The 13,228-nt window shown below is 47.0% G+C and overlaps 3 protein-coding genes across 7 annotated transcripts in view; 2 read left to right on the top strand and 1 right to left on the bottom strand.

Annotated features, from left to right (window-relative positions):
* LOC118514083 overlaps positions 1-13,228 on the bottom strand; it is a 72,994-nt gene that overhangs the window by 47,777 nt on the left and 11,989 nt on the right. Inside the window, exon 3 of one of the 5 annotated variants that reach the window (XM_036060613.1) lies at positions 9-1,614. The exons of the other annotated variants lie outside the window; for them this stretch is intronic. Within the exon in view, the coding sequence (XP_035916506.1) occupies positions 1,277-1,614 (338 nt within the window). The 3' untranslated portion in view covers positions 9-1,276. Of the gene's footprint in view, positions 1-8; positions 1,615-13,228 lie in introns of those variants that run through there. 5 annotated transcript variants of the gene reach the window in all.
* LOC118514084 lies at positions 6,231-7,803 on the top strand. The gene has a single exon (XM_036060617.1). The coding sequence runs from the start codon at positions 6,248-6,250 to the stop codon at positions 7,376-7,378; it is 1,131 nt and encodes a 376-aa protein (XP_035916510.1). The 5' UTR covers positions 6,231-6,247; the 3' UTR covers positions 7,379-7,803.
* LOC118514073 (multidrug resistance-associated protein 7) lies at positions 7,934-13,204 on the top strand. Its single transcript, XM_036060599.1, has 3 exons — positions 7,934-8,216; positions 8,282-11,503; positions 11,576-13,204. The coding sequence occupies exons 2-3, from the start codon at positions 8,390-8,392 to the stop codon at positions 12,995-12,997; spliced, it is 4,536 nt and encodes a 1,511-aa protein (XP_035916492.1). The 5' UTR covers positions 7,934-8,216; positions 8,282-8,389; the 3' UTR covers positions 12,998-13,204.

Below are 13,228 nucleotides of genomic sequence, written 5' to 3'. Positions count from 1 at the left end.
ATCCAGAAATGTTTCAAATTATGCCTCTTTGCCACTCGGCGATAAATCAGTGATGACGGATTTTCGGTTACCTTCGCTTCGGCTAGTAACACTAGCCGGTGGTTTAGCTTGTAACGAACACTCTGAAGCATCTGCTGGCTTCAACACCTGTGGATCAAGTGCTGCGGTGCAAACGGCTTGCCGAGTACTTGCTTTGTACTGTTCATGGTAGAGTGATCATAAATCAATCAATTACATCCTTTTTAGCGTCCTCGGCTATCGCTCGCTCTCCCTGTTACGATCAGCATTGCCTTGTGTATGCCATTTGATCTTAATCTTCACTGTACTTCTTCGTACTGCAATCCTTCTGGATGAACGGTTCAGCGTTTCCTCGTTTGTTCTAAGAAAGTCAGAATTTACAGCAGGAAACGTATGCCTAACCCAGCGGCTATCGACGATGAATCGTGAAGCTACAAATAATTGAATGTTAGGCTACGTTTATCTCTCTTAAATCGAGAATTATTTTAAGGCCCTTTTTTGCAATTCATTTCTTTTCGCGCAATGTACGTTCAGCTGTTCAGAGTACTGGGGTTTAAAGAGATGAAAGATAGGGTGGCATGTACGCATGTACGCATCTTAGAGAAGCCGCTTTTCAACAACTACTCCCTTCTTTTTTGCAAGCTGATTTTCAGAGTGCATAATTGCTTCATTTCAACATCGCCGACGCTTTAGGCGATGTGTATCGACGATACCCTCGCATATAAATCATCGGATCCACACACCCCGGCAACCATTCCCGGTTTGCTCCAAAGTTATACACAATACACAGAAGTACGAAGAAAGAAAACACACCATTCTGAAGTACCTGCGATGAGTTCTCTGCTAAGGCGAAACATGTACCGCCAACGGGATCATAATTGGTTGCGTAACTGTTTCATCGGATTTCAACTTAGAACGCAACAACAGCGCATCAATTTGGGTCAGCGCTAGAAGAACGGATTTAACCGATTTTAGGCTGATACTTCTGATCGAGCTGAGGAAAAACATTTCCCTCTGTATGTTTGTCCGCACGACAGTGAACCACAAGCTTCTAACCGTTTTCTTGTGGACGTCAACGGTCAAGCGTAGAACAGTGTACGGTCGGTCAGCAAAAGGTTGGGAGCGTGTGAACTTTCCTAGTTAGCTAGCTACACGATACATTCCACTGGACAACACAGGATGAAGTCCCTAATGTCCGGTCTGTATGCTAATTGGACGTCCCGGCGATGGAAAAAGCGTTAATGCAGCACTGAAAGGATTAATTGAGAACTCCGAAAAATAGGATGACAAAAGTGCCTTTCTGTTTTCGGACATCAGTGACCTTCCATCTGGTCCTAGAAAGAAATGCCCAATTGTAGCCCCTTTTAATCACTGACCAGTTGAGAAAATTTTCCCACGAGCAATCGACCACCTCGCTAACGGTCAATCTAAGGCATCCCGGGACAAACTGACCAACCGATCGCCCCAAGGAAACTAGCCTTCTTCTTGCGATCCTTTCCTGCGTGCGTATCGTGTATCGGTCCACATTCGAAGGCGAAAGGGTTGCGTGTACGCCGCGATGTCGTAAGATGCACGGGTCTACGGGAAAAAGAGGTCCTGCAAGAAAGGGGGAAGTTGTAAATAAAAAAAAAACAAATCAACCCCATTTCTAGGCAAGGGATACGCACGCAAGAATGGACCGGGAGAAGAAACTACGTACAAAAGACGACCACGACGACAGTTGTCATTTGTTTGCGCGGAAGAAATTGATTTACAAACACACGCTCCTTGCGCCCTAATGGTGCCCTTTTGTCCACGCATCAGATACCGTTCCAAGGTTTGATCCTTTTTGCTTCGTCCCGGGTCAAGGTAGAGGCAGAAGGGTGCTTTGCGTAATATTTTTTTACACCAAGCGCAAGAACCAGTTTTGTTTCTTCGATGCAGTTTGTTGTCCTTTTGCGCTGTGTTGCCCACTGTTGCCCAAGTCATCGGTTTAAAGGGATCCTTTGAGCTGGACAAATGCATATCGATATCCTATTTCGATGACCATCCCTCCGCATCATCTGTGGCCTGGTTAAAACCGGAACACAATATGCCTGCTCGTCCATTGAACTTTGTACTAGATGGAGTATGTCGAAAAGTGCGTGTCTCTATCGTTCGGGGACATAAAATGCTGCACAGTTGTTGTACGCCCGCCTGCGAGCAACTCGGAGGCATGGGAAATAGGACCCGGAATGTACGGAATCTATTTTTTCCGTTGTAATGAAAGCGAAAAAAAGGCACACCTTCTAATGAGCACGTTTTGTTTTCTATAAATGAACAGAACCGTTTCGGGTTTTGTTTTTATGTCCGTTTTTTTTTTGTTCCTCGTTTCCCATCTTTCGCTGCCGCTTCCTGGCTCAAAGTGTGGTCAATTCTACCAAATGTTTACAATCAAACACACACACACGTGCTTTTAATGATCCGTTTAATCGCTCCAGTAAGTCCCAGTTCCAGTGCAAAGCGAAGAAGCAGAAAAAAAAAATCCACACGCCGTACCAAACAAAGCGAAATGAAAAACAAAATCCCAACTGGACCGGGAAAGGTTAACGTTATGAACGCTGGACGGCCACTGGCCCTCTTGCCTCATGGCTGGTCATGGTTGGGAAGAATGAATTATTACCACTTTCTACCGGAATACGCCCCAAAAAGGGAAACGCGAAAAAAAAAACCTCCAAACTCCAATTACCACACTGTAACACAGCCGGGGCCGCAATGCTTCCCTGCCGGATCCCGGCCAATCTTTGACGCAACATCGACCACGGGCCATGTGTTTCGGCATCCGTCTGTCGAGCGGGCCAACGCGAATGGCTTTGTTTTGGGAAGTGGAAACAGCACAAAAAAAAGCAAAGTTTGCGCGGTTTTATTAAGATATTACTGACCATTTTAAGACGCACACAAAACGAGACACGGTTTTTCGTAGGTCGGTTCCTCCGTTCCGTCTTTATGACCTCCGGTCCGTGTGCGTGATGCTGTCGAACGGTGGCGGGAAAATTGCGACATTAAACTGACATGCACAACCGAACCGAACGGGAAAATAGCCGTTCGGTGTACTTCTATCCATTGCTTTCCGCTAAATCTGAAAACACTACGGGTGCTGATCTCATTACCGTATTTGTTTTATCGATACCATCTTTCGGTAGAGCTTATTACGGAAGAGCTGGTGCAGCGAAGTTACAGATCGAAAACATAATTTTTATTTCATTGCTTCAACGGAGCCATTCTGTCTCCATAGCGCATGCAAATACGTTTCTTCTGCTCTAAATCTTAATCGGCTTTCTTAATAGATTTTATGTTTAATTGCACTCAAATGTGGGCCATTCTTGTTCAGCCGTTGGTTGCGGTAAAATTCCTGTGTAATTAGTTCAAACCACATTCCGCCGGTTGATTAGTATCGTTATGCGCAGTGTTAGGTGGCCTTAAATAATAACTTAACAACCCTCTACTTAAATTGCCACATCAAACTACATAGCTTAGCTTCGAAGTAAATGGAAACATCAACGATAGATTAAGCGAGAAACGTCGTACAGAATCTCGTCGTAGTTGTGTTTAAAAATTTGTTAATATAAATGAAAGAAACAGACAACATAAACGAAAAAACTACAGCAGTCGGATACGACATAATATTTCGTTCTCGCACAACATGCCCTGCTTCCTTTCCTCCATCGTCCTCAATTTACCACTTTCATGTGTGTATTTTTTGTTGTTGTTGTTGTTGCACGCCTACAGCGCTCCACAACGCTCTGCAGGGACCCAAAGAGACCCATAAAAATCACATCGCGTACCCTCGGGGCACTAGGCTCCAAGAGATGAAAAGCCAAACAATACCGTGCCAAACTCCCAACCTTGTGCTGCCGAATGCGAGCATTGATCGGGAGATACTTTTGCCTCATCAATCTTTGCTGCTGCACGTTTCTAATGCTTCACCTGTGTGTATCCATTTCTCTCCAATTCTGCCGTTACCATTGTTGCTTTCATTCATTTTCGCCGGTCTTCGCTGAGGTTGTGGCGGCTCACAGCCAACGCCGCGAAGAGAAGCTTTCATTCCGCTTCCAGATTGCAAAGAATACGGACATTTCAGTCAGGTGTTCCGGCACTGCTTCAACCACCCTTACTGGATTATCATATCAAGTGGTGTGACGAATAGCGTTCCCTGGATAGAACTATCTAGTGCCGGACAGTGTTTGTGCAGAGTTGCGTTGGCAATGGTTGTTAATAAATGTGAAAACTTTTGAGCAGAAGAACTGACCAAACATAGTTTAAAAAAAAAAGAACCTCAGGCTCAATTGCTGTGAACAAAACCTACCATGAAACAGTACCAGATAAAGCTTGTCTGTTGTGTCTTTAGTGTATTGCTGAGCCTAACCTCATCCCAGCATCCAGCCCAGCAAGGATGTCCGGAAGCAACGCGTCCCCATACTGCACGCTGTGATCAGTACTTCCGTTGTGCATTGCTACCGTCGAAAAGGGCCGTCTGGATAACGACACAGTGCAAGAAAGGTTTAGTCTATCGACATCATCTGAGTGCCTGCGTAGTGCCTGGTGAGTTAAGTGTATGATAAATCAAATAAGTATGATCCGTTTAGCATGAACTCTTAAGGGCAACCCGAATACTTAAAATTCCCTAGCCTATAAGAAGCTGTAAGAAAGACAAATAAATATACAACCGGTAACGGGAAATTTATGATGCTACGAAAAATGCCAATGACAGCAGACGATCCGCCGACTCCGCTTCATTGACCTCGGCAGAGTTGGTTATTCGTGAAGTTGTAAAATGATTGATTTTTACGGATCTTCTCTCGGCGATTTTTTTTTCTCTTTACTACATAACAAACACGTTGATAGGCATCGATCGAATTCGCACTTTTTTATAGCACCCTGGCTGCCAAAATCATCGCACGCTCGTGGTAGAATCGTTCATTCATTAACCAATTTTGCTTTCCGTTCTCTCCCCGGTTACGGCACAGATAACGATTGGGAGTGCGATTTATCTACGGAATTTGAACCCAATCACAGCGAGGAACACGTTTATGGCATCAACAATCTTCATCAGCAGGCCTTCCCGCCCAGCCGGACGCCTCCTGCTACGCTGCCGAACGCCCAAACGAGGCCGACTGACACCAAACGAACACAGCAATACCAATTTCCTTCGATTGCCGGAGACGATCGACGAGGAATCCTCATTCTGATGGACGACGAGCTAAACAATCGGACGCGCATCAGGAGCACGGGACTGCTAACGGATGATTCGGATGCGAGCGGAGATGGGAGCCTGGAGCGGGTGGTTATTGAAGAGGCCGATACAAACACGCTGACGAACAATGGGACGGTCGTTAAGTCATATAGCTTGGAGGAACAGGAGCAATCGTTCGCTAACAATGAACAACTGCCGCCTAAACCCTTAGGCTTGTTGGGCACATCCCTGCTCAGCTCATCCGGCGTGCCTGGATTTGGGATGCAAGGGACTGGCCAAAGCCATAAAGCGAAGTTGCCTCTGCCACCGAACGGAAAGATTCATCCCGAGCATCTCACACAAATTATTAATCAGCAGAAGCAGTTAAATCGATTTGCCACGCAAATGAAGCAACGTGTAGATCCGATCGGTAGTGCGGGAGACTTTTCAGCCTTTACCAATAACATGATCTTCTCCCGCAATCCAGCTCTGCTCCTCAACAACTACCTCAACAATGATGCGGCTCATAAGCAACATCTGTTCGATTCGGATGGCGATAAAATGTTTAAAGGTAAAGAGCCGTACGTGTCGGAGGACATTATAAAAAGCATACTACAAATTTCGCAGCAAATGATTGCGAACCAACAAAAACAGGCGCCAACAAAGCCAATGCCGGAACAGGTGATGAAACCGATTTATCTTCCCCTGTCGGTTGGGTCCACAGCTTCTGATGCGACTTACGAGTCAGTGGCGGAATATGGTGCGCCTGCAAAACAGAAAATCACCACCACGTTCAACTCGAAACCGATTGGCATTACTTTCACCAATCCCTACACCTTGAGCCATACGGCAGTGTACGATAACCTCCGCAACCAGCCGTTGAACGATTCGGCGTATTACAACTCCTTCCTTCCGACACTGTACGATATCTATGGCAATCGATTCGTTCCAAAGGATCCATACGTTCCAGCAATGTCACAGAGCTATCCCCAGTACAACACATACCTGGCCACTGGTCCGTCGCCGTCACTCTTGAATATGCAGCCCATTCCGACTTATCCTAGCGTGGTGTCGCCATACGTTTCTCCACCGCAGGGTCCCATGGTCAGTAACAGTGAACCATCCTATCTGTATTCTCATCATACCAATTCTCCTTCACTGTTCCATCTACAAAACCACGTGGCGGACGGTTACAGTGTCGCAAGTAATGCGATTGATCGTTTGGAACCCTCGGACATAGTGGAATCAAACGAAAGCGATACGAACGACAGCTCAGACAGCGATCAAACGGTAGTGTCTGATGAAGCTTCGGACGAATTAGATCAGCTTGATGCAGCCGAGTCGCTACACGACTCAAACACCGCATACAAGCAGAAACTCTATGCTTTGGGAGAATCGGCAATGGATTACAGTCAGTACAAGGACAGCATAATGCCTCTGCTAGACGCTCATCCCAGCGATGTAAGGATTTCGGTCGTGACGTGCACGCTTGGCAGTCGAGAGCCGAACAAAACCGATTGTTTCAAGTACTTTGTATGCAATCCCCAAAATGGGGCATTCCAATCGTTCACCTGTCCCTCGTTTACGGCGTTCAACAGAGACACCCGACTATGCGACACGGCATCATACCAGGCCTGTAAATCGCAACAAATGCCCACTACCACACCAGCCTCCGTTATACGTTACAAAGGTTCGGCCGGTCTCACAAACACGCACCTCATGAAGAACGATTTACTGACCGCCCAAAAGTATATGGAGCTGATACGCCAGGAAGCTAACAAATTGCTAACTCGAAATAACATGCCATTGCCACCTGAGCAAACAGTCGTACTGCCAGCATTGGAAACGGTCAGCACTACCGAGCTTCAGACCGTTAAACCGTCCGTCAAGGTGCGGCGAAAGTCGTCCTCCAAACATGCCACAAAGATGACCACATCCACCACAACTACAACGACGACCACAACGATCGCTCCCACTGCTAAACGATCGAAATCCACACGAAAGGGTCCTCGCTGCCGAGCCGAGGGCCGCATTGCGAATCCACTGGATCAGCACAGCTACTACGTTTGTCACCGGAAGAGTCAGAAAAAGTTTGTCAAAATGAAAATGACCTGTCCGTCCGGGCTGAAGTATTGCGCGGCATCACAATACTGTTCTTCGCACTGTTGATCAAGCGCATGATCGTTTCTTTTAATAATTTTAATTATTTATTTATTTATTACATGACCCTGTTTTAAGAATGCGTTTTAAGCGTTAGAAATGTGAATCGTTGCTTACTAGTACCTTCGTACTATGCCTTTACCAGTTTTGTTATTGATAACAAATCGTGAAAAATAAATGTAACTTTCGTAAAGAATAATTAAGCGGTATTTCAAACAAGTGTTAAATACTCGTTCCGGTGGATAGGTAAGCTAAGAACATCCCCGTGCCAAGCTGAAACTATCGGTATTTATGTTGATTCGAGATGGAGATTCAAGACGTCATCTGTTAAAAGAAATAATTAAGTGAAACATCTCTTCAAATTCGTATAAAAGGAACATTCGTTGAGCCGATATCGGAGATCTTTAACGGAACATTTAAACCCCTACATTTCCGCTGCTCGGCACGTACCGACGTAAGCTATGTAAAGCCTGGTTCGAAGCAGTCAAGCTAATATTGTAAACCGACTGCATTTCAGCCGGATTTGTCAAAAGTGTCTTGTTTACCATATGACTGTCATTGTACAATTGTTTTTGTTTTGCGGTTCTCCACATATTGTCGTTTTTTTTCTGCCCACGAATATGCCGCTAGCTATTGATAGTTCTAGTCGTATGCTTAGCTGGCTATAGCCCCAACCATACGCATACTTGCACATCTGCTCCATTTTTTTTAACAAAGCCATAACTTTGACGACGTTGAATCCGTAGATTTTGATAAGTGTTGATGAATAATGTGCTGGAGGATGTGGAATAAGGATGTGTCATCATTAGCGACGATTACATAGTGGAGGGGTTTACATCACAGAAGGGTATGTTTGATTCATTATTAGGGTGAAGTTCAAGAGCAGTTTCACGATCCACTTACAATCCACAGCTGTCCAATGAAGTGAGATACGCACGAGGAGTATACATAGACCATCAGTAAACGACAGCAGAGCGTATCGATTCGGTGTTCCAATCGACCGATAAGAGAAAACCAAAAATGTTTATCTGGGATATATTCTGGACCGACATATGTCCAACTGGACTGAGGCCTTGGGTGCAGAGCAACAGTGATCTAGCACCATGCTTCCAGGAGCTCGTACTGCAGCTGCCCATCCTCGCACTATTTGCCACCTTTTCATCGTACTTCTACGGAACTCATTGGCGTACGGTTTCCCGGAATGACACTCAACTACGGGCCTTACGGGTGCGCATTTTTGCATCGCTAGGTTTGACCATCATACCGGCCTTAAAGGTGTTGTACATTTTCCGCCTTCACGAGGAACTGTATCCGGTGGACATATTGCTCGCCTGCGTGCAGCTCGTAGCCTGGCCAATCCATTGCTGCTTTTTACTATCTTCCATGAGGAAAGGTTCGCTCAGTCATCGTGGCCCGCTAGTGCTGATAGTTTTATGGACTTCGCTGTTTGCATTATGCGCCATCTGGCTACACACAAATCTACACACCGAGTATTGGCCATGGTACGCGGCACATTTAGCGGTATACCTCTGTTATGGTGCAACGCTTGTTTCTCCCGGACATGCTCACTACGTGCGTCTTCGAAGGACGGATCATGAGGAGCGGCAAGCGCTACTGTCCCAATCGTACACCCGTTTCTTCGAGGATCTTGAGGAAACGGCGCTTGGCCCAATCGAAGACGACGCAAATATGCTTTCGAAAATTGTATTCTATTGGGTTCGGCCGCTAATCGCTAAAGGCGTGAGTGGCAAATTAAAACGAAGTGACGACCTGTTTGATCTGCCCGAAGCGCTAACATTGCATCGAGTTACGGAGAAACTTCAGCTGGCACTCAGCACAACGACCTCCTTGCTGAAAGCGCTGCACAAGTGTTTCGGATGGGAGTTTTATATGATTGGCCTGTTGCGACTGCTAGGAGATCTGTCCGGATTTGCCGGTCCCATCCTGCTTGGTGGTCTGCTGCGTACGGAGGATATTGGTAACGGCACAACACTCACCGATCCGGCAGACCCGAACAGACCGATCGATTTTCGTGCATACTACTATGCTCTCGCCTTACTTACATCGGCTGTGATTAGCGCATTCGCGGCAGTACACTTTAACTGGCGCATGACGTTCGTAAGCAGCAAAATGCGAATGTCCATCGTGACGGCGATCTATCAAAAATCGCTTTCCGCAAAGCAACTGCAAACAGCGCGCCCCGAAATACTAAACCTAATGTCCACCGACACGGATCGCATCGTAAACTCGTGCATCAGCTTTCACTCGTTTTGGAGCATCCCCTTCCAGCTGTTCACCACGCTCTATCTGCTCTACACGCAGCTCGGTGTCGCATTTATGGCCGGCGTTCTGTTTGCGGTGCTGCTCATTCCGATCAATCGAAAGATCGCCCAGAAAATCGGGCAACTTTCCCAGGGGCTGATGTCAGCGAAAGACAGTCGCGTTACAATCACCACGGAAACCATCAGTGGAGCCAAAGATATCAAATTGAACGCCTGGGAGGATGTCTTTATCGGTAAGATCCAGAGCAAGCGAAAGGAGGAAATGCGCTTCCTAGGGAAGCGGAAATATCTGGACGCGCTATGCGTGTACTTTTGGGCCACGACTCCGGTGCTGATGTGCCTGTTCACCTTCGGTACCTCGATTCTGCTCGGAAAACCCTTAACAGCGGCCACTACCTACACCAGCGTAGCATTGCTGAACATGTTGATCGGCCCGTTAAATGCGTTTCCCTGGGTACTGAATGGTTTAACCGAAGCGTGGGTATCGCTGAAGCGCGTGCAAGAACTTCTCGATCTACCGGATGTCAATCTGCAGGAGTATTATCGCCCGTTAAGTGCTTTCGATGCATCCTACTCCAATTCTTCGAAGCGTCCCGTCGTGCTGGCAATCAAAGATGGTAGCTTCGAGTTCGAAACCAAACGCAGTCGCAATGATTTGAAGCTGGTGCAGGAAGACATAATTGACTTTGCGTTCCGCGACCTAACACTGCAGGTGCGCCAAGGAGAGCTCGTTTGCCTGGAAGGTCCAGTTGGTGGGGGCAAATCCTCACTGCTGCAGGTAATAATGGGCTACTTTCAGTGCACGGCCGGTGCCGTTGCAATATCGACAAATGTAAACGAAGGCTTTGGGTACGTGGCTCAGACGGCATGGCTGCAGCAAGGCACCATTCGGGACAATATTCTGTGGGGCGAAATTTACGACGAATCACGCTACAAAGCTGTCATTCATGCCTGCGCATTGCAGTACGATCTTAACGCATTGCGCGGCGATAGCACCGGTGTTGGTGAGCAAGGTCGTACTCTATCCGGAGGCCAAAAAGCACGAGTAGCGCTAGCACGTGCAGTCTACCAGAACAAGAGCATTTATCTGCTGGATGATATCCTGTCAGCGTTAGATGCACATGTTGCCTCACACATCATTCGGCACTGCTTGTTTGGGTTACTAAAGGACAAAACGCGCATCGTTGTAACCCAACACGCGATGGTGCTAAATCGAGCTACGCAAATCCTGCACGTGGAAGCCGGTCAAGTTTCGCAAAGCGACGCACCCAACGTTGGTTCTCTGCTGAGCGAATATGATGATTACGATGAGGATACTAGTGCCACACTGTCCATAGCCAACGACTCTACACCTTATGCAACGGTAGTACGCAATGAGGGCGACCAGCGAAGCAATGATAGCGTGCTAATGGAGGAATCGCGAGAATTCGGCCATCTTGACCGCACAGTTCTCGGAGCATACTGGCAAGCTACGGGACGTAGTCTTGGATTTTGGGTCGTCGTTGCCGTGCTCATGATGCAAATCTCTCGCAATCTTACCGATGCGTGGCTAGCGTACTGGGTCGGGACGATCAACCAAGCTCCCCAAAATGGTACAGCGTTTGTGGATAATCCTACCGTGCTTGAACAAAAAGCATCAGAAGGAGTGCTTGCAATGGTCGATCACCTGCTTGCACCAGCCTTTACCGACGGAAGTAATGGCACATCGCCATCCTTCTATTATTTAGGGATCTATGCAACTTTAGCCATCACCAACAGTCTGCTTACGCTGCTGAGAGCGTTCCTGTTTGCGTACGCTGGTTTAAAAGCTGCCAAATGCATACACGATCGCTTGCTGAACAGCGTGCTTTACGTAAGTATGAGCTGCGAACTCTATGTATGCTGCAGTTGTTTTATTGGGTTTTTTTCCACAATTTATTTACAGACCAAACTGCAGTTCTTCGACGTTGTTCCTCTGGGAAGAATTCTCAACCGTTTCTCATCCGACGTCTACACCGTAGACGATACGCTTCCATTCATAATGAACATTCTTTTGGCCCAATTTTTTGGACTGCTGGGAGCCCTCTTGATAAGCCTGTATGCCATGCCCTGGCTGGGGCTATTGATTGTGCCTCTCGTTCCAATATATCTTTCACTGCAAAACAAGTATCGTTATGCTTCACGTGATATAAAACGCCTTTCGAGCAACGCCCTGTCGCCCCTGTACGCTCACTTTACTGAAACATTGCAAGGACTGACTACGATTCGTGCATTACGCGGCGAGAAGCGATTCCAGCGAGATTTTCTATACAAACTGGGCGAAAGCATCAAAGCGCAACTATCCGCCGCTGCCACACAACAATGGTTGGGACTGCGATTGCAATTGTTGGGCGCCTTTCTCGTCGGCGGATCCGGCTTGCTAGCGGCAATAACATCTGCTCATACGACCTCTCCCGAGCTAGTGGGACTGGCCATCTCATACGCATTGTCCATCACTGGGTTACTGTCCGGGTTGCTGTATGCAGTAGCCGAAACGGAGCAGGAGCTTGTCGCTGTCGAGCGTATCAATCAGTACTGCCAGCTGGAACCGGAAGTAAACGCAGATGGATCTGCCGATCCGCCATTCGGTTGGCCCTCCCAGGGAGTGGTCGTTTTTGACAATGTACATATGCGCTACCGTGAGCACTTGACTTACTCCATACGATCGATCAACATGAACGTAAAGCCATGCGAACGCATCAGCATTGTTGGGCGAACTGGTTCGGGAAAAACGTCCGTGATGGCTTCACTGCTGCGGGTGGCACCCTTGGACAAAGGAACCATAACAGTGGACTTTGTAAATATATCTACCTTGCCCTTGGACGTTTTGCGCAGCCGAATCGCGCTGATTTCCCAAGATCCCTTCCTGTTCAACGGTACAATCCGAGATAATCTCGATCCGCGCGCCGTACACATCGATTCCGAAATTTGGGAAGCCATCACCTGCTGCTTGGCGAGTCCCCTGGTGCAAGCACTCGGGGGTTTGTACGCTCAGCTGGACGTTAGTGGAGCCAACCTTTCCGCAGGGCAAAAACAATTGCTCTGCCTCACCCGAGCCCTGCTCAAAAAATCGAAAATCGTGTTGATCGATGAAGGTACATCCAATCTTGATTTTGAGTCAGAATCTGCTGTTCAGTTGGTTCTCAAAAACGCGTTCCGTGGCCGTACGGTAATCGTGGTAGCCCATCGTTTGAGAGGAATTCTCGACACCGACCAAGTGTTTGTCATGCAGGATGGCAATATCGTAGAACAGGGAGCGCCTCGTGATCTTGCCGATCAACCAAACTCTTTGTTATATGCTTTACTGCAAGAGCAGCAAAACTCCTAGTTAAGCATACCGCCAAGAGCGAGATAGTCCTAGCAACTACAAAAAAAGTTCAATATAAGATAAATTGCAACAAGTAAACGCATTACTTCGTATCCAGCGTATTCCTTTTAAACAGATTAAACTGTACTTTCAGTTAAAATACTTTACGTTTTAGTACCTATAATTTTACGATAATAAAAAAAAAACACTGAGCGGTCATGTTCCTTCTGTCGACTTGTTTTGCATGTTTTA

This window comes from Anopheles stephensi, chromosome 3, assembly GCF_013141755.1.
Source record: "Anopheles stephensi strain Indian chromosome 3, UCI_ANSTEP_V1.0, whole genome shotgun sequence".
NCBI classification, from domain to species: domain Eukaryota; kingdom Metazoa; phylum Arthropoda; class Insecta; order Diptera; family Culicidae; genus Anopheles; species Anopheles stephensi.
The sequence above is the reverse complement of the archived record's forward strand: the minus strand, read 5'-3'. Positions and strand labels throughout refer to the sequence as shown.